At 36.4% G+C, this 20505-nt stretch overlaps 3 protein-coding genes across 4 annotated transcripts in view; 2 read left to right on the top strand and 1 right to left on the bottom strand.

Moving 5' to 3' along the window:
* The window catches only part of LOC111502093 (neuroligin-1), a 476486-nt gene extending 463689 nt beyond the window's left edge, over window positions 1-12797 (top strand). The window contains exons 11-12 of the mRNA XM_074169241.1: window positions 2685-2831; window positions 9748-12797. Coding sequence (XP_074025342.1) covers window positions 2685-2831; window positions 9748-10214 — 614 coding nt within the window. The 3' untranslated portion in view covers window positions 10215-12797. The remainder of the gene's footprint in view (window positions 1-2684; window positions 2832-9747) is intronic.
* The window catches only part of LOC141479925 (uncharacterized), an 81113-nt gene that overhangs the window by 54004 nt on the left and 6604 nt on the right, over window positions 1-20505 (bottom strand). Inside the window, exons 1-2 of one of the 2 annotated variants that reach the window (XM_074169244.1) lie at window positions 19063-19351; window positions 3421-3446 (exon numbers count right to left, since the gene is read on the bottom strand). In XM_074169244.1, the coding sequence (XP_074025345.1) occupies window positions 3421-3446; window positions 19063-19351 (315 nt within the window). Of the gene's footprint in view, window positions 1-3420; window positions 3447-19062; window positions 19352-20505 lie in introns of those variants that run through there. The other variant, XM_074169245.1, reaches the window with a different exon arrangement.
* The window catches only part of LOC111502092 (uncharacterized), a 53454-nt gene continuing 52283 nt past the window's right edge, over window positions 19335-20505 (top strand). The window contains exon 1 of the mRNA XM_023156070.2: window positions 19335-19683. The gene's annotated coding sequence lies outside the window, so the exon portion shown is untranslated. The remainder of the gene's footprint in view (window positions 19684-20505) is intronic.

Below are 20505 nucleotides of genomic sequence, written 5' to 3'. Positions count from 1 at the left end.
TATATATATATATATATATTATATATATATATATATATATATATATAATATATATATATATATATATATATATATATATATATATATATATATATATGTATTGGAATAAATTACCAACAACTCATTATTTAGTGCTGGAGGTAACTTACAGTTTACTTTCTTCCGACCTTCACCCCCATTGTAATTTCAATCAAATTTTAATTTACTGTCACTTTTATGTTTCTTTTGTTCTAAATTGACAATAAAAAATAAATAATTTTTGTTTCAATTATGTAAGCATGTAGTATTAAAAGATATTCCAACTATGAGTGGAGTGAAACAGCACAAACAGGCACTCTGATCCTAGGTGTATTTCACCCATTTGTAGTGGTTTTAACATAATATGTTAATGACTGAATTTCACATATTTGTACTGAAAAATTGAAATAAATTTGATTCGATTTGATACCTCTTAAAAAATCACCCATTAGTTCAAAAATTATTTTCTTCGGGGATATTGCATACGGAAAAATGTTTCATTGAATGGAAAGCGCTTTCTCGCACTGGTTGTTCAATTGAAGGCCCTATTTGGTACATTCGCAGCGTTATTTACCAAATTAGTCTAAGTGCCGTCAGGTTTCATATTAGTGGATCTTTTAAGCACGCCGATTTTTTGTGGCTCACACCTATTCAAATAATCTTAACACTTCAAAGCATCTCGGGCACTGTAATACAAAGGAAGGTCTCGAAATGGAACTAGGCATCATCAAAAAAAACCTTCAACGGAAAGATTACTCCAGATTTTGGCCTGGAAGACAGCAAAGAAGAGGAGCCGTCACAACCAAGCCACTAAACGCAGGCTGCGATTCCAAGAAATACATTACCGGATACCCTGTGAGTGCGGTAAATCCTATATCGGTGAAACTGAGAGTCCATTGGAAGTTCGCATTGCTGAGCATAAGAGAAACACATAGCGAGGAGAAACCAGTAAATTCGGAATGACAGAGCATGTTTGGACTCTTCAACATAACATTAAGTGGTCCCAAGATGGGATCATCCACAGAAAGGAACACTGGTTCAAGGGGAAGTTTAAAGGAGCTGCATAAATTTTGTCCAATGACGCATTCGGACAGGCTAGCGTAGGGATACGCAACAAATGGAAACGTGTAATCAAGCGGGAATGCAGCCAACTCCTGCTAAACCGGTGAAATGGAAAAGGTGGAGAGGATGGGTGAAAGATTTCGATTGTCCTATAAATAGTCATCTTTCGAAGGAATATTGTCTGTGAAGATTGCCGTTCAAAAAAATGTACATTCGTCACTAAAACAAATATTGTGGATTTCACAAACTACACTTAAACGATTTGATCTCCACTAACTTTATTGAAAATAATCATAACATGTTTCGCTAAAACATTAGCTTTTTCAAATGATTAATGTCAATCAAGTGATTAATCATTTGAAAAAGCTAATGTTTTAGCGAAACATGTTATGATTATTTTCAATAATGTTAGTGGAGATCAAATCGTTTAAGTGTAGTTTGTGAAATTACTATGGATCTTCATCAAGTAACGGCCGAATCAATCAGAAAAAAAAAAAAAAAAAAAAAAAAAAAAATATTGTGGAGATAGGTAGGATGCCTTGCAATGGTTTCCATCATGATTTCGCAGAATTCTGTTCTTCGATCAGGGTCGTCTTCAGTTAATTGGTGTACCATTTTAATTTTGTATGATTGATACCTATTCCTCTTCAAAAGTCTCCACACAGTAGAAGGAGACACCTCACAAACATTCGCGACGGAATAAGTAGACTGTTCAGGATTTACTACCATCTCACCAATTATTTGCACTTGCTGTTCTTCCGGAATGGACGGATGACCTAAGGGCTTTCTGTTATGTACACTACCGGTAGTTGTGAATTTGGATACAAGTTCCCTGAAATATTTTCTACAAATAGGACGATTTGGAAAACGTTCATTGACAATCCTTTCGATCTCGTGAAAATTACGCATCGCACACCGTAAATAAAAATCGCTTCAATTTTTTCTTCCAATGGACGAGAATTGAGCATTTTAGAGATTGTTGGCGTGGTACCTTTCTACTAGTAAAACCGAAAACTAAATGAGGATATTCCAACTGAACAATGATGTTCAATGTCGTTGAACATTTTTGTTCAACGTTTTGTTTTGTTGTTTTGACTTTTTATAAACAAAAAATGACTTAACAAACCTTATCGGGTTGTTGGAATCACCATATGGCAGATAAAAAGGAATATTTCTAGAAATACCGATATTAATGTGTTTGTCTTCAGAAAATTATTAAATGTTCCGCCATTTTGTAGTAGGTGAAGATATTGACTTCATATTCTTTCCATTCAATTTTGTTCCCAGATGGCGCCCAGTCGCTAGCTTGAAAGTTGCATCTGTCAATTCCACTTCCAAATAAAGTATTGTTCACCTACGAAAATGTTTTGATCCCTTTCCCACCTGATGAAAAAAAACAACCGAAAACTATCACTACTAATAGAGGAAATCAAACAAATATTCTACTATTTCCAACGTATCCTTTAGCGTAACAGTACAGATAAAACTGGATACATACTCGCCGGACGAACATCCATCTTTGTTGTCCGTCTCGATATTGCTGCTATTCCATCAAACACTGTGATCGAGTGCGTCATGGAATGGACATTTGTTGTTTATTATAGGAGCGGTCAGAGCAGAATCGTTCACCAGATTGCCGCCTCCGCTCCACCCCGCGACGATGACGGATTCGAGAATGGCAGCCGGAGATGGGACGGAGTGCGTCCCGAATACGACTGCTGACGATGACCTTGACCTCGACTCGGAGATGGGTAAGTTTTCCAAGTGGTCTTCGTCATATTAGAACAATTAACTTAGCACCCCATTAGCACACCAAATTCCTACAATCAACTCTAAATTCATCAATAAATAATTCCCATATATCAATTCGTTCATTCGTTTATTCATTATTTAGTCTATTCATGCATGCCTCCGTTCATTAACGTATTCATTTATTCACCCATGTATTCATTCATTCATTCAATTCGTTCGTTCATTCGTTCGTTCGTTCGTTTGTTCGTTCGTTCGATCGTTCGATCGTTTGTTAGGTCGTTCGTTCGTTCGTTCGTTCGTTTGTTCGTTGGTTCGTTCGTTCGTTCTTTCGTTCGTTCGTTGGTCATTCGTTCTTTCGTTCGTTCGTTCGTTCGTTCGTTCGTTCGTTCGTTCATTCGTTCGTTCATTCGTTCGTTCGTTCGTTCGTTCATTCGTTCGTTCGCTCGTTCGTTCATTCGTTAGTTCTTTCGTTCGTTCGTCCATTCGTTCGTTCGTTCGTTCGTTCGTTCATTCGTTAGTTAGTTAGTTAGTTAGTTAGTTGCACTTGGATCAGACATTCTGTAGATTCTGAGTTCAAACGGCACTCACGTTATGGGTAGCCGGCCAGCCAACAACTGAAACGCAAAAAAAAATGGATTATTCATTAGGCCAACATCACAAATAAGTCTGCAAAAAAATCAGAACTGCCGAACATCAAAAACTAGTTCTTTAGGGTTATTATAGCCAAAATTGGAGGAAAAAAACAATTTTTCGCGGTTTTTCGATTTTTTGACAAAGTTGTGTAAGGCGCCCGAGGTCACAAACTTTGATTATCCATTAGGCCAATATAAAAAATAAGTTTGAAAAAAATCATAACTGCCGAATATCAATAACTAGTACTTTAGGGTTATTATCGCCAAAATTGAAGAAAAAAAAAAACAATTTTTCGCGGTTTTTCGATTTTTTGACAAAGTTGTGTACGGCGCCCGAGGTCACAAACTTTGATTATCCATTAGGCCAATATAAAAAATAAGTCTGCAAAAAATCATAACTGCCGAATATCAAAAACTAGTACTTTAGGATTATTATCGCCAAAATTGAAGAAAAAAAAACAATTTTTCGCGGTTTTTCGATTTTTTGACAAAGTTGTGTACGGCGCCCGAGTTCACAAACTTGGATTATCCATTAGGCCAATATAAAAAATAATTCAGCAAAAAATCATAACTGCCGAATATTAAAAACTAGTCCTTTAGGGTTATTATAGCCAAAATTGGAGGAAAAAACTATTTTTCGCGGTTTTTCGATTTTTTGACAAAATTGTGTAAGGCGCCCGAGGTCACAATCTTGATTATCCATTAGGCCAATATAAAAAATAAGTCTGCAAAAAATCATAACTGCCGAATATCAAAAACTAGTACTTTTGGGTTATTATCGCTAAAATTGAAGAAAAAAAACAATTTTTTGCGGTTTTTCGATTTTTTGACAAAGTTGTGTACGGCGCCCAAGTTCACAAACTTGGATTATCCATTAGGCCAATATAAAAAATAATTCAGCAAAAAATCATAACTGCCGAATATTAAAAACTAGTCCTTTAGGGTTATTATAGACAAAATTGGAGGAAAAAAACTATTTTTCGCGGTTTTTCGATTTTTTGATAAAGTTGTGTAAGGCGCCCGAGGTGACAAACTTTGATTATCCATTAGGCCAATATAAAAAATAAGTCTGCAAAAAATCATAACTGCCGAATATCAAAAACTAGTACTTTAGGGTTATTATCGCTAAAATTAAAGAAAAAAAAAACAATTTTTTGCGGTTTTTCGATTTTTTGACAAAGTTGTGTACGGCGCCCGAGTTCACAAACTTGGATTATCCATTAGGCCAATATAAAAAATAATTCAGCAAAAAATCATAACTGCCGAATATCAAAAACTGGTCCTTTAGGGTTATTATAGCCAAAATTGGAGGAAAAAACTATTTTTCGCGGTTTTTCGATTTTTTGAAAAAGTTGTGTAAGGCGCCCGAGGTGACAAACTTTGACTATCCATTAGGCCAATATAAAAAATAAGTCTGCAAAAAATCATAACTGCCGAATAACAAAAACTAGTCCTTTAGGGTTAATATCGCTAAAATTGGAGGAAAAAACCTGATTTTTCGCGGTTTTTTTCGATTTTTTGACAGTTGTGTACGGCGCCCGAGGTCACAAACTTGAATTATCCATTAGGCCAACATCAAAAATAAGTCTGCAAAAAATCAGAACTACCGAATTTGACGCATATCACCCCATACTTTCACGCGACAAAGTTACTGGATTATAATGTATTTTCACAGGATTAGAGCTTGTAATCATTAAGTCAGTATCTGTTAACGAACTTGAATGACTAGTAATTGGTATTTTGACATTGTGAAGAGTCAAATCATCAAAAGAATCAAACCGGCGTAACTCTTACGAAGTGGGAGATTGCTCTTCATTTGAAAATCCGCCCAAAACTTCAATCAACCCGGAACTATTGAAAACCTTGTTGTGCAAAATACTTTGTCGTTGAATCCAAATACAGATTTTGAAAATTTTCTCCACCCCCCTCTCGACAAATTCCAATTATCTTTCTGCAAATCATCGATAATGCAGAAGGAATCCGATTCAAATCTGTATCCATTACAAGGACTCATCTGTCATGAACGTTCAATCACCGGATATCTGGTGTACGTTCCTTTCGATCCAACAGTTCAGGAATTGAATCCTGTTTAGCGAGAGGATTTATCAGCCGGAAATATGCACGTCGTTTCAGATGACACAACAAAACTGATAAATAAATCAGACTTGATTGATAATATGCAGGTTCGGCAGTACGATTTCCTTCATTTTAGTTAGTGCTTTCAGGGTCGTGTTCGAATTACATATCTGAATGACAAAATGGTTTAGACTTTCATGGCTGAAGTTTTCAGTGTCACTGTTTTTCGAGTTTGAAAGCCGTGGATTTTTGGAATTTCGAAACGTCAGGAAGAAATTCCAAAAATCCACGGGGTTCAAACTCGAAAAACAGTGACCCTATGTATCTGAATGTCGCTGGTAAATGAGGGATTGGATCATTTTCACAATATTCAATAATGAACATGACTCATGGCGTGGTGAGTATTGGTGAGTAAAAGAACAAAGAATATAATCCAGAGCAATTTTCAGTCGATGGCGTATTCTTGTTCAATTGCTGGGAAAACCCTGGAGAAACCCACAGCTTCATCTGGAGTAGAAATACTTCACTATCCTATTCATGATGTTTTTCGTGAAGTAGAGTAACTGGAAAGTCAGTTGAACTGTATTTCCGCACTTAAAAGCTTCATTCACCAAAGCATTATTATACTCGCACCTTTCGTAAAGTTATTATCCTGAATTCCACCAAATCACTACAAGTTCTATAGTTTCCTTCTATCAAAAACTCAGGCTACAAACAAACATCCAAAAGACGTCTTTTAAGATCCAAACTGACCGTCGAAATTTTTTGATGCACCACATACACTGCAAAGCAAATCCGCTATCGGCTTATCTTTAAACTCATGGCAAAGGATTTTTTCCGTCATGCTGTACAACAAGAGAAATATCCACTATTTTCTCCGGCGTAACGGGATTCACTCAACAGAACGATTTGAGAAACAAATATGCCTGTTGGTTTACAAAATATGACCCAACAACGTAGAGATACGAATATAACCATCGTCCTCGCAGTCATAGCACATACCACTGATGGTGTCTGCCGCAGTAGTAGACGAAACGTTTCGTACCTCACGTTTCTTTCGTTCATTAACAACACCCACCTGCCCTTGTAGTTATAGACTTGTTTAGGAACATACTTGTAATATATTTCAATTCTAATGTAATTGATATCAATAACTTCTTGAATGAACAAAAAGAAAGAAACGAGTTCCAAATTATTGTTTCTATTCTACACATTTATGATTATGTAGTATTTCCAAAGTCCTCTTCTTTATCGTCTTCAACTACATTTTTCTTCAGGCCTTCCATGATTTCGAGGTCAAAGGTTCTGTCTTCATTGATATAATTTGATAACATTTAAGAATTGAGGCAGAAACGTTTCTTTGACTTTTCAAAGATATGATTGAAATATAATTGAAATTTGTCTTCTGATCATTTTTCAATCATAGGAATCGTTATAACTCTTATTGAATAGATAGAAATTATTAAATATAACGTATTTAAAATGGTTAATAAATCCACTCTACTGATATGAATTACTCATTTCAAATCAGATAGTTCATGTCTATCATTTTCGGTTTCAATGATTTCAAAATTGAACATCAAGGCCTTCTGAATAATGAAATACAGGGTGCAACTGAATAAGTGTAAAACATGTAAGGAGGTGATTCCTCATCGAAAAAAAGATAGGATCTTTCATACAAAGAGACTTCATTGGAGCATCATTGGAGGTGTATCATTGGATACACCCCCTTAAAGGGGGTACATAAAATTTGTAAAACAGTTTTTCTCAGAAGCTCTGAAAAAGTTACAATATTGAAATCAATCTGACGTTTCGCACTACTAAAAAGACACTTAACCAGTAATTTATTTGGTTTACCCCATGGTTGTAAGAGGTGGAAAACGCAACCCCTAAAATGTATTTCCAATTCAACTTATTGACTTATTATTTGTTTACCATTTAGAAAATGTCTCTTGGGTTTTTTGCCCAAAATAAACCAGTTCGCACCAAAAAATTATTTTGTAGTTAGTACCTGCATTAAACGATTAAAGGGTAATAAACAAAACTAATTCATTAATAACAAAACACACAACATGTAGAAATTATAGTAAATGTTCAATATGTCTACCTTCAGATATTACGCATGCGTCTAGACGTCGGCGCATTGAGCCACGTATTCGCTCAAATATTCCTGGAGTCTCTCTGATTACCCTGCACGCATCGATGATGCGGTTTCTTAAGTCCTCTACATCGCGAACAGGAGTACGATAAACCAAATGTTGTAAGTGGCCCCAAATAGAGAAATAGAGAGGATTGAGATCCGGGGATCGAGCGGGCCAGTTCTGTGGTCTTCCTCGATCTATCCACTGATTTGCATATGTTTCAGTTAAATGCTGACGTGCTACTTGACTAAAATGGTCGGGAGCCCCATCATGCATAAAAAACATGTCCTTTCTGACGCCCAAAGGAACTTACTCCAGCAGTACTGGATGCATTTCTCTTAATAATTGTACGTATTGCTCACCATTTAATCGAGGATGTAGAAAATGAGGCCCAATTAAATCATCCCCAATAACTCTGAGCCTCACGTTAAGAGAAAACTGTTCTTGATGGTTAGTTTCGACAATAGCGTGAGGGTTTTCATTAGCCCATATGTGGTAATTATGAAAATTAATAATCTTGTCCAGAGAAAAACTACATTCGTCTGTGAATTCTATCGTCATCAGAAAGTCACAATTTCTTCAAATCATTTCATTTCCAGCATCCAATTGCAAAATTCCAGACGGTTTGGAAAGTCTCGCGGTAACAGTGCCTGTACTCGTTGCAGGTGGTAAGGGTATAAGAGTTGTTCTTTTAAAATTCGAAATACCGTCATATGATCAACATTTAGCTGGAAAGCAATCTTTCTAGTACTGGTAGTAGGTTGTTCTTTAATCAAATTAAGTACTGCTTCCTCGAGCTGTGGTGTTCGTACTTCTCGATGGCGACCACAATCCTGCGTTCTTTTGTCGAATGAACCATATTCTCGTAATCGTTGATGAAGTCGAGTAAATATTCTATGTGAAGGATGCTGCCGTTGAGGATACACTTCAGCATATCTTCTAGAAGCTTATAACCCATTCCTTTGCGACAGACCGTAAGCGTAATGCATATCAGCCATTTCCTCATTTGTGTATGCCATTTTAATAACAAGTGAATTATTAAAGTAACAAATTAAGAACTTAACAACAACACACAATTAGTATCAATTCAATTTCGAAAATCACAAACTGACAGCGTCATACCAATTTAATTGTCACTATCGCTAATAGCGACCTACTAGATAGATTAGTTTCGTATTTTCGCATTTATGACGATGTATCTCTGTAGTTGTTCCACAAATAATTTTTTGCTGCGAACTGCTTTATTTTGGGCAAAAAACTCATTTTTTGTTTGGAATGAAACAGCCTATCGGAAATAAATGTTTAAATGGTAAACAAATGATAAGAAAAAAAGTTAAATCGGAAATGAATTTTAGGGGTTGCGTTTTCCACCCCTTACAACCATGGGGTAAAACAAATAAATTTCTGGCTAAGTGTCTTTTGGGAATTACAAAACGTCAGGTTAATTTCTGGGCTGTATCTTAACAAGGGATGCTCCAATGAAATTTCTCTATATGAATATACCCTGTATATTTATAAAGAAGATCCTTTGTAACAACTCCGGTCCTGTATGCGATGTAAAATTCCGCGGTTCGCAACTCCGCCTCTAATATATGTTCTCGTAAATGACAACTATTTCAACGCGCACCATCCATCCATCATTTTTTTAGAGTCGACGGCATACACCTCTAATTAATAGACACATTCAGCTCTCAGTGGCGTTAACAATGAAGGGAATTTCCTAGACAAAAGCAATTATGGGAGTTATTTCTTGGGGGCAGCCAAAAAAAAAAAAACTGATGAACATTCGTCCGAATGAAATACAAAAAACATGTTTCAATATTGCACCTCAACAGTTCAAATTGCTTCAATGAGGACAAAATCTGGTATGTATCAGTGGTATGTGCGAGACATAACTTCCGACCTCGCAGTCAACACGTGTACCACTGACGACGCCTGACTCATAAAAATCTGCCAACAAACCCAGAAAATATCTTCGACATAATCTGATAGATTTTCTACAACTGTAGAGGTCTTATTAAAAATGTTCTATGAATCTATGACTAAAAATGTTTTCTGATCAACAGATGGCCTCGACGAAGAGAGCGAGGAGCTCCTCCAACGTCTAGCCACCCGCCATTACTACAGCTACACTGCCGCCCTTGGAGTCACCGTAGGCGTAGGCTGCCTCCTTCTAGTCCTCAACATGCTCATCTTCGCCGGCATCTACTACCAACGAGAGCGCGACAAGAGACGACAAAACCCCACCAGGTCGCACCACGCCCGCAGCAACTCCACCCCCTCCACGGAGACGATCCCCATGTCCCAGCGACCTTCCACGCCGGGAAGCTCAGCAAGACAGTCTCCGGTAATGACTAAGAAGGAGAAACACGAGCTGCCCCCGTCCTACACAATCGTCCCCAGCAGTCCTTTCCAGGACTGCCCCACGTTGCAGAGGAAGGAAAAGCCTCCGCCTCCGATGAGGACTTCTAGTAACCTCTCCTCTGGGGGTACGGTGAAGAAGAGGGTGCAGATCCAGGAGATATCGGTATAGCACTCGGAGAGGGGTGGTACTAGCTCCAAAAGGCCTGATGTCACCCCTGAGCCAGAGTTTGACCAGTGCGACTTGGTGTCTGTTCAATTATAACGGGACAAAGTGTGTGTGATTGTTTATATCGAGTAGGTAGTTTTTGAAATTTTCCATCTTTGTACATAGACATTTCGTATGAAGTTCGTTGGTAGGTGAGACTGGGATAGGTTTGGGGTTTCCTCGCTCACAGTGTATGTGGTTATTGTTTTATTCTTCCGTGGCTTGATCCTCGAATTTTTACAGTGTGTCGTTTGAAGGAAATGCTCTTGGTATCTCGAGGACTATGAGGAAAATCTGTACCACATTCTAAATTACAGTTTGGAACCAATGAAATAATAAATATCAATTATGAATTAGTGAAGTAGCAAAAGTATGTCGAAATTCAAATTCAAATTTATTATTTAAAGCACCAGTCCTCGAACTCTATAAGGATTGTGTTGACCTTTTCGGATAGTCTTTCAGATGAAGTATCTGACACAGTAATGCAAGTATCATCTGCATAAATAAGCACCCTTCCTTGAGATATGTGAATGGGAAAGTCGTTAATGAAAATGAGGAAAATTAGAGGACCGAGTATGCTTCCCTGGGGTGTACCAATATCTGTTTCAAATTCCTCCGAGATGACGTCATCAATCTTAACAATGAACTTTCTTCGTTCGAGGAAGGACACGATCCAATCATTGATTGGGTCGCGGACACCAAGATTATTCAATTTATCAGATATGAAAGAAATATCGACCGAGTCGAAAGCTCTAGTAAGATCAAAGAAAATTGAGATCACAAATCCATTTTGTGTCCAAGTGAAACATCACAGATACCGAAGAAATAACTATATATGAAGCCAGATGATTTCTGGGATTCACTAGATTCTTCGAGACATTCATATCAAACCGTGCAATTATCGCAAGCTCCTGAGTAAACTTACCAGAAACAAATCATTCTACTGCCAAAACTCTTTCCAACAACTGGAATACTGTTCATTAAAATATCCTGTTTCGAATCTCTATGACCGTTATACTGATATATAGTTGCCTTTGTGATAAGAATTGCTGGAATGTTACTACAAACTGATGAAGAAGGCAGAGAAAAGCTTGTTTGTCGAGTTTCTGAAGCAAACAACTGAGTGCAAAGGAGATTCATCAAAAGTGAAACTTTTGGTGAAAATTTAGTGTTGAAAAGCTCCGCCAATTATTGATTGTTCCAAATGGATAACAGAGTTTCACTTTGGCTTTTGGAATAATGAAAAAAGAATTAGGCAGTACTGATTATTCACTGTAGTTTCTTCTTCAGCAGGTTTGTACTATCATCCCTGCTGAATATTTGCCAGTTAAATACTTCTATCGTGGGTTAACGTGTAACTTGGTTGGTTAACAAAATTGACCAGCACTTTGCAATCCCTCAGACCCAGTCTGAGGCTATTACAAATTATGAACATACAAAAAAACGGCAAGAATATTTGGAACGTACTTATAGTGTCTTATTTCAGTACCAAATTTTGGCACATATTTATCAAATTCCAATTTTGACGGTTTTTTCGTCATATCTTAGTCAGTTTCAGAGTTATCCAGTTGTCAAGCTGGGGTCTGGAGTTCAATATACCACCATATTTTTTATTGCAAATGAATTTCTGTATAACTCGAGTGTGAGGAAAAAACATTCTTAGTGATGATGATGGAAAAATATCTCGTGATATTGAAATTGGATGCACTACCATCTGTAGTATCCTCAAAGAGTTGCAGAGAGACAACGGTTTGAAATGAAACAAAAACAATCTGAAAATTGGAGAAATGAAAATAATTATTATGTAATACCAAAAAACTTGAAGTTTATCAATACGGTTGGACGTATATTTGAATTATTTCATTCATCAACAAATTTTTTCTTGATTTGGTACAGATTTTCCAACAGTTTTTAGGATACATGGGGTGATTTATGATATTCCTCAAAATTTAGGTATGCCAAGACTTATGAAAACTCTCCTGTGAGTCTGTTTTTACTAGTGAAGTGATCCAGAGTAATAGACAGCTACAGGGTGGAATATTCCTCCAAAATCTTCTTCAATTTCAAAATTCAGGATATTAAATTTTGACACCCTAGAGAGAAACCAGCATTTCTCAATTTCGAATCAGGGATTTTATATTGTTAATGCACAAGTTTGAATAATTTCATTTCGTACAATGCAACACGAACCAAATTCTATTATCTGTTTGTTTTCAGAACAAATGAAAATTTTTTAAAATATTTTCTGTGAATTTCCTCTGTAATTTTTCCAAAATAATCCACAGGAGTTTCTATTATAGTTTCACTATGTTGACACTTCTAATTCCTCATAAGTTTTTGTTTTCGGAAGTGATTAAAAATATACTGGGGTGTCTATTAAATTTTCAATAGTCACTTTTAGAGTATTTGAAAAACGAAAATACTCTAAATGTTAAACTAAGAGGAGCACACTTCAAATAGAGGCGTGTCTTTCCAAAGCTTTGGTTTGAATACAAATTTCATCTTGAAAAAAAATGTTTTGTTAATGTCCAAGGTGTTGGTTCTTTTTTGAATCCGCAATTAAATAAGTTCACTGATGTTAGAAAATAAATCAATGAAGACCATATTTGTACCCGCATTCGAATGTAATATTTAGTACATATTTGCCATATCTAAAAACGTGCACATTCATTTCTAGAAATTGTTTTGTTTTTGTGTATTTTTAATCTAGTGCACGTGACATTTTAACAAGCGGATTCCTGACGATTTTAACCTGTAAATAATGATTTTGTACATAACAGATTGAATAAAATGAATATAAACACAATGGTTGTTTCATTCATGTTTTACATTGTTTTTTACCTGCTCCGCTGCCAAATCAAAAACTGAAAGAGCCCATAATATCCTCATATATCTTAAATAACTGATGGCGTTCCAAAATCCTCTTTTGGAAAGGACAAATCTCAGAACAATGAGATATTCTATGGTTCTCGAAAATTTTGTTTATTGGGGACAAATAAACCAGGGGAGCAATGAAGACCTGGAAAATATTGAAATACTCTCTCTAGAAGAAATACACAGGTTATTTAAAAAAGTTTGTCCGTTTTTATGTGTTTTCTCCAAACTGTATATCTCAATGAATAATTTGACATTTGTGACATTTGACAGTGACAATGACATTTGACAGTGACAATGACATTTGATGGAATGAGCGCCACTTGAATCAGTTCACTTTCGCTAACATAAGTCGATTAATTTCGTCAGCATGAACATATTGTGCTCGGAATTCGATGAAGTCGACGAAGGCCGTTTTTGACGGTTCTGATTCACAACGGTTCTACCGATGACAAAGTTATCGGACTGCTTGAAAAGATAGTAGTCGGTTGGCGAAAGTTCTCAATTGGATTGAAAAATTGGAGGGTGATTTATGAAACGTGTGGACGGGAGTTGTCGTGGAGCCGGATCGGACCTCTTCTGTTGACCAGTGCCGGGCTGCTACAGATGCAATTTCCGGTACATTTCGGCGATTTTGCCACAAAGGGTTAGGTTAGGTTAGGTTAGGTTAGGTCCAAAGTGAGTTGGTTTATTCGACTCATCGCCGCAACCCGCAAGAATCCACTTCTCATCACACGTAACGATCCCATCTGAAAAAGGATCGCTTTGGTTGCGTAAAGGCAACGAAGAACAGACTTTGAAAGGTGTCAATTTCTGTGGATCGTTCAAACTGTGGAGCTCTCACTTTTCAAGCTGTTTCTATACTAAACCATCAAGAACCGCATAGAACGTACCACGTACCGTTTGTGACGGGTCAGTTTCCACCAATGTCCTCAAAACTGAAAGTCCACCACTTCGAGACTCATCTTCAAGGCTAAAACATACGAAACGAAATTTCGCAACCAACGTCGAATAGTGCATCCATTAAAACTGTCATTGCTCAATGCCTGGTTAATTTTACGGGCTGTTTCAACAGCGCTTTGGTTCAATTTGAATTCGTAGACAAAATTGGACAAAAATCTCTGTACAGAGTTCAAAATTATCTACTGATCAGTATATACCAGGACACAGTAGAATACATATTTATTGGGATGTGAAGCAACAAAAGCTCATGACATTGACATGGACCAAACCCTTCAAACAACCTAATGAATGAAAATATCAATATTGTTATGGATGTTCATTAGGAATCGACCAATTCCATCATATAACATTGTATACGACAAGTTTTCGCGAAAATTTTCACGGAAAATCCTTCATCTTCACTTTTGTCAATTAACTGGTGAAGTTTAATAATTCGTCTTTCTGAAAAAGATGAGTGTCTCCTCACTTTTGCGTGATTACGACATGGAATAAGGCAGAAGGAGTTCCTAACTTTTATAACAGTTTCCTTAATGGCAACTATGATCAAAGCGGTCAAGTGACAATAAAAAATTCATCGAAAAAGCAATAAAAGACTTTGGTGAAGACATTGAGTGTTGCTTTCAGGCTTCGCGGCCAGAAGTATCATCGCAGAAAGTTGTCGAAAACTTTTTTATGAAGTTCATAAAAAGTTACGGCAAGTTTCTCCCATCTGGGAGTTGCGTACAGTTTTTCTGTATTTGTGGCGAATATTCCATTTTTCATATCTTCAACCACTCCAAAGAGAAAAACTCATGAAAAGTAAATTATTGGCTTCAGCAACTCCGGATCGCTAACATCTGGCGTTATGAGATGTTGAGTGAAAGTTTAAGACAGCGATCACCGTATTATTTCTGGTGTGTGAGAATTCCACTTTATAACAGTTCACAAAACTACAACATGTACTTGGCTATAAAATAACTTTCTCAGGCATATTCATACTTATTGTATTTTAACATATGGGTTGAAATGTCCTGGGCCTGAGAAAGAAAACAGAAGCTAACCTAACCTAACCCAACCTAACCTACCCTAACCCAACCTAACCTGACCTAACCTAACCTAACCTAACCTAACCTAACCTAACCTAACCTAACCTAACCCAACCTAACCTAACCTAACCTAACCCAACCTAACCTAACCTAACACAACCTAACCTAACCTCACCTCACCTAACCTAACCTAACCTAACCTAACCTTACCTACCTAATTAGTACTTCAACATACGGGCTGAAGTCCTAGGCCTAAGAAAAGCCTAGGACTTCAGTTTTTTTGTTCAAAATTATAATCTCCATGTAATAATAATGTAATTGTTTTTGATCCATTGTTTCAAAAATAAAAAAAATTATGTCACCTCAGCACAATAACTCACAAACTCCTGAGTAGAATCTCATGAAATTTCAACAGCTTCGTTTTGAAGGTTAGTACTAACGGAAAATGCGGGAATGCAATTAGATTAGCGCCATCTATGTCTTAGACCCAAAACTTTCCAGCTTATGTAGTATATAATAGATAAATTGAAATCATACCTGTTTTACTTTCAATTCAATTTCATCGGAGTTTGAATAGAAGCTAAATAAATTTAAACATCAAAAAAGATATATTACCAACTCGTTGAATGAAAAAGTATTGAATTAATCACCAATTTCTACATTAGAAAACTTAACAGAGGGAAATAATTCAATTCGATTTGGTGTAATTCAGTAAATTTTCTACATCTAATAATTTCATCCACATCTACAAATTTCTGAGCAATCCAAAAAATTGAAACATATCTCTCCCAAACGTAATTCGTCATGGTAGTGATTGAGCTCATGTCCTTATGTCAAAAGGTTTGCGAATGGGAAATCGGTATTCTCACTCAAGAAACTACTCCTATGTTCTGTTATTCTTTGGGTAAAGGTTCTCCCCGTTTGTCATATATGAAGTATTCATCAAGAACCATCAGTCAACTCATATAATACTCCTGATTTATGTGCATTTTGGGAGATATACTTATTGGACTAGTTATCTGGACATCAAAGATTGACTGTTACAATTAATCAATTACACAGCAATTGCCCAAGAAACTGAGCAAAATCTTTATTAAATTTGAGGTTCCCACTAGGAAATCTAGAGGTCACCCGGTCTTTGGTTGACATCCATTGAACAACACGTGTTGCTACGCCATCTCTTTGTCAGAAGTCGAATGTGGTGGAAAAAACTAGGCTTAGATTCCTGTCATATGTATTGCCAGCTGACAATAATTAGTTTTCCATTACGTTAATAGAGGTCGATATATGCCTCATTTTCCTGTTGAATATGACTCCAAAATTTGAAAGAAGTTATCATGTTTTTGAATCGTGATAGAAACACCGTAATTGAATATAGGAGCAGCGGTATCATGGATGTGCGATGATTTGTAAAATGGGCTTCTGATACAAGTACTTTGGGAAAAAAACATCGATAGGCAGGCTTCCGCTGCCACTGTACAAAAAATACTTTTGGAAAAGGCATGTAAAAACATTCATGAAATATTTTTTATCTCGTGCTATAACATTATAGGTTACAAGTCCGCTGGCTCTCAACAAAAAAAACTGTTGAAGAATTCATGTGAAAATGTTCAAAAAATCTTCTTCATATTTCTTTGAATGACCGTAGAAAACATGAAACAAGTTCAAACTTCTTCTTTTTGTATAAAATTTTTTGATAGAGGCCCGCTTTCACTGAACGAAAATACTGTTGGAAAGAGCATGTGAGAACATTCACAAATTAGCTTTTTACCTTAGAAGACGACACAAATTGATGTTTTACTGAAAACATTTCTAATTGAGGTCCGCTGCCAATGAACAAGAAACGCCATTGAAAAGAGCATGTGAAAAGCCTTAAGAATTCTTAGGCTTAGGCCTTGTTTGTTGCCACAAAACAAAAAATTGTGTTGAAAGGAGCGTATAAAAACATTCACAAATCAGCTTTTAGCATTTTACCGTAGAAGACGACAGAAATTGGAAATTTTCTTGTACTATAAACATTTCTGATTTCACAAAAAATAATCAGTTGAAGAGAGCATGAGGAAATATGCATAGAAAAACGAAAAAATGTTTAGCCTTCCGCAAACAAATACATTTTCCCCATCATGGAAACACTGTGGGAATGTATTTTTAATAGAATCTCGATTAGCCATTGTAGCCATTCCACTTCTTGTATTTTTTTAAAGAAATAAAGTGAAACTGACAGTGTATTTACTCGAGGACTAATATTTCATCTGTTAATAGATTGTTTCAAAAGTTTTGACCGTTTTAATGTCACGTTTTTGTAGCTCGAAATCTCAATAAGTATTTATTCTACTATATCGAAGAATATACTGATCGATAGAGAATTTTCTACTCTATACATTGATGCTGTTAATTTTTTCCAAATCTTAATTTTCTGCCTCTTTTCAGCTTACTAGAATATGATGTCATTAAGCAACTTTTGGCCAAATTTTATTTCAAGGAGAGGAAATTGGCCATCAAAAAAAGTGCGTGGTTGGTGAAACACTCAATTGTTATAAAGTGAGAGATGGATATCTCTCAAATACTACCATCAACACTGGTGTTCCTCAGGGATCCATATTGCCACCAACCCTCTTTTTATTGTATATCAACGATATATCAACATTTGAATTCCAGGACATCGGCAAATGTTGGAGATTTATCTCTCTTCTATAGATACTTTCAATACTTGTGATTGGAATAAAGAATCTTTTGAAAATGTATCAATTTGTGAAAATGTATACATATTATGGATCGAAAATACTCACCTAGCTAACTAACTTACAGCTAACTTATTTCTTGATTCCGTGTTTTCTTGTCAGAATTTGGTGAACTAACTGAAAACAGCTATGACGAAAAATATATTTTCTCAGTGGAAAAAGTTATAATTTGTGTGAGAAAATGTATAGGCTAAGGTGGAACAATGTGTGATAGAGATGTTTCGAATAAAGTCATGTATATTCCGATGTTTTCTGATGCAAATTGGAAGGTATAAAATATGACCTTCGATCTTCGCAGGTCCTAAATTCGGTATGGAGATAGAGTGCCACGTTCTCACTTCAGAATCGTAGCATGCTTCTCATTTTACCTAAGTATTACCTGACAAATATTCACCGAGCGAATGAATATTTCCAAAGGGTAAATATTCGTTTAGAGGGCACCCGACGTTTTTGAAAAAATTTTTGAGTGTAGGTACTTACGTATTTTGATGCGTCGATTACGAATCCGAAAGAAAAAATCGGCGCTCTCCCTTAATTACAAAGTTACGGCCCTTCAAAGTTCAGAAAAGGGCAACTTTTCAGCCTTCTTTTTCACAAAATAAACTATTTAAAAACACAAGCATGTATTCACTAGGTCACCTTTACACCTTATTCCTCCTTCTTTGACACTTTTCACTTTAACAACTAACATTTTTCCAATAAAAATGTTAAAATATATACGGAGCTGCTTTTTGGTTATATACCTCTGTATTTTACGTTTTCAAGGTTAATGACATAGTTGGTACGACTGATGCTGTCAATATTCTTAAAGTATTTCAAATGTTTCTTGTCTTCATTCTTAAGATTGTGAATTGGTTTTTAGTGGTCGTATTAATGAAGACAAAAAACATTTGACTTACTTTAGGAATTTTGACAGCATCAGTCGTACCAAGTATGCCATTAACCTTAAAAACGTAAAATACAGAGATATATAACCAAAAAGCAGCTTCGTTCATTTTTCAACATTTTCATTGAAAAAATGTTGATTGTTGAAGTGAAAAGTGTCAAGGAATGAGGAATAAGATGCAAAGGTGCCCTAGTGAATAAAAATGCTTGTGTCTTATGAAAAAGAAGGGCCGTAACTTTGTAAATAAGGGAGAGTGCCGCTTTTTTTCTTTCGGTTTCGTAATCTACGCATCAAAATACGTAAGTACCCTCAAACCGATTTACCTTCCAAAGTTAGCAAAATCATTTTCCCTGTAGATATACCATCATTGACACTTTCGCCCCACCCTGTATCTTCTTCCATGAGGTGAGTAATCCGGCCCAGCTGGTAAATCCGTCGGTCCGCAGAATCACAACACCCAGCGAACCGCTCACAAAAGAGCCCTCGGGCAACCTTTATTCTCGTTACGAGAGAGGAACCGAAAGCAGAAAGCAGTCTGGTCGGTCGTACCATCGCTTCAGTACCCCGTAACATGTTGAACGACTTGGCCAGCCGTTTCCGTGAATCTATCATTTTAATTTACAACACACCATCATAAAACATCTAGCTGGCCGAGCAGCGACAAAAGAAGTACCACCCGGTGGGAGGTGGAAATTTATCTGTGATATGAATGTAATGAAGATTCTGTGAAGTTGTGATAAAGTCAAGAAAACCAACTCGAGCTGTTTATGGCGTGGTGTTACCGCGAAACTTGTTAAATAACAGTGAAGGTCGAGACGAAGATAAAAAGTGATATTACATCGCTATTTTCGCATGAGTGACAGTGTTGAATATTCCAATTTTAAAAGCAGCATAGTTGGATTACCTTTGTTATCTGTTGACAACTACCTGGATTTTTAAACATGGTAAGTGGATCTGTTCTATATATTTGGGTTATGTACTCCAACATTAGATAAAAAATACTGTATTTTCGCTGTGTATGACAGATAATCTTCATAGTTTGACGTAGAAATGGTAGGTACATTAAATGCATCCTTTTTGTTTGTCCGACGAAGGTGTCATGTTACAAAACACGTGTAGCAATTTTGACAAGTGGTACATTTGAGAAAGGAAGGAAGTTCCAAACGATCATATTTCACAACCACCGGTGTAGAAATAGAGTTTAAAACTGCATGATTGATTCACGAATAATATCTTTGTATTCGTGCTACAGTTGAAATTTATTATTTCTGATGATCTAATTGGGAAAAACACCTGAAGATACGAAAAATTATTTCATAGCCCTGTCTCTGTCCCTGAAAATCATCATTCTCATATTATTTCGTTACCAGAATGAAAAAGGACCAACTAGGACTCTAATCACCTAAAAACTCGCGTTGGAGACCTCAATTTTCAAGTGAATTCATTCTCACTTATTTTTCTGCTCACAAAATGGTTGCCTACCATCAAATCATTTTAGTGTAAATTAAATTGAAGCTCTAGTATATTGTTGTAGATGATAAACTGAAGACAGTCTTATTCAAAAAACACCTCATAGTGTGATTTCCATAGTTTTACAAAAACGCGACACTTGTTTCGCCATACAATGGCTTCCTCAGGCGTGTGTTCCCGCAGTGATCCTTAAGGGGTTCTCTGTATTTGTAGAGTAGGGAGGGTGACCCCTCCCGTCGAGTTATTCTCCTAGGTCATCATTCATACTGTCCTTTCCAGGAAGGTGGACAGGAGAC

The sequence above is a fragment of the Leptinotarsa decemlineata genome, unplaced genomic scaffold (assembly GCF_025532065.1).
Source record: "Leptinotarsa decemlineata unplaced genomic scaffold, Ldec_3_MD MMD2_P_RNA_scaffold_5, whole genome shotgun sequence".
Classification (NCBI taxonomy): domain Eukaryota; kingdom Metazoa; phylum Arthropoda; class Insecta; order Coleoptera; family Chrysomelidae; genus Leptinotarsa; species Leptinotarsa decemlineata.
Note: the sequence above shows the minus strand (reverse complement) of the source record. Positions and strands in the feature narration are given on the sequence as shown.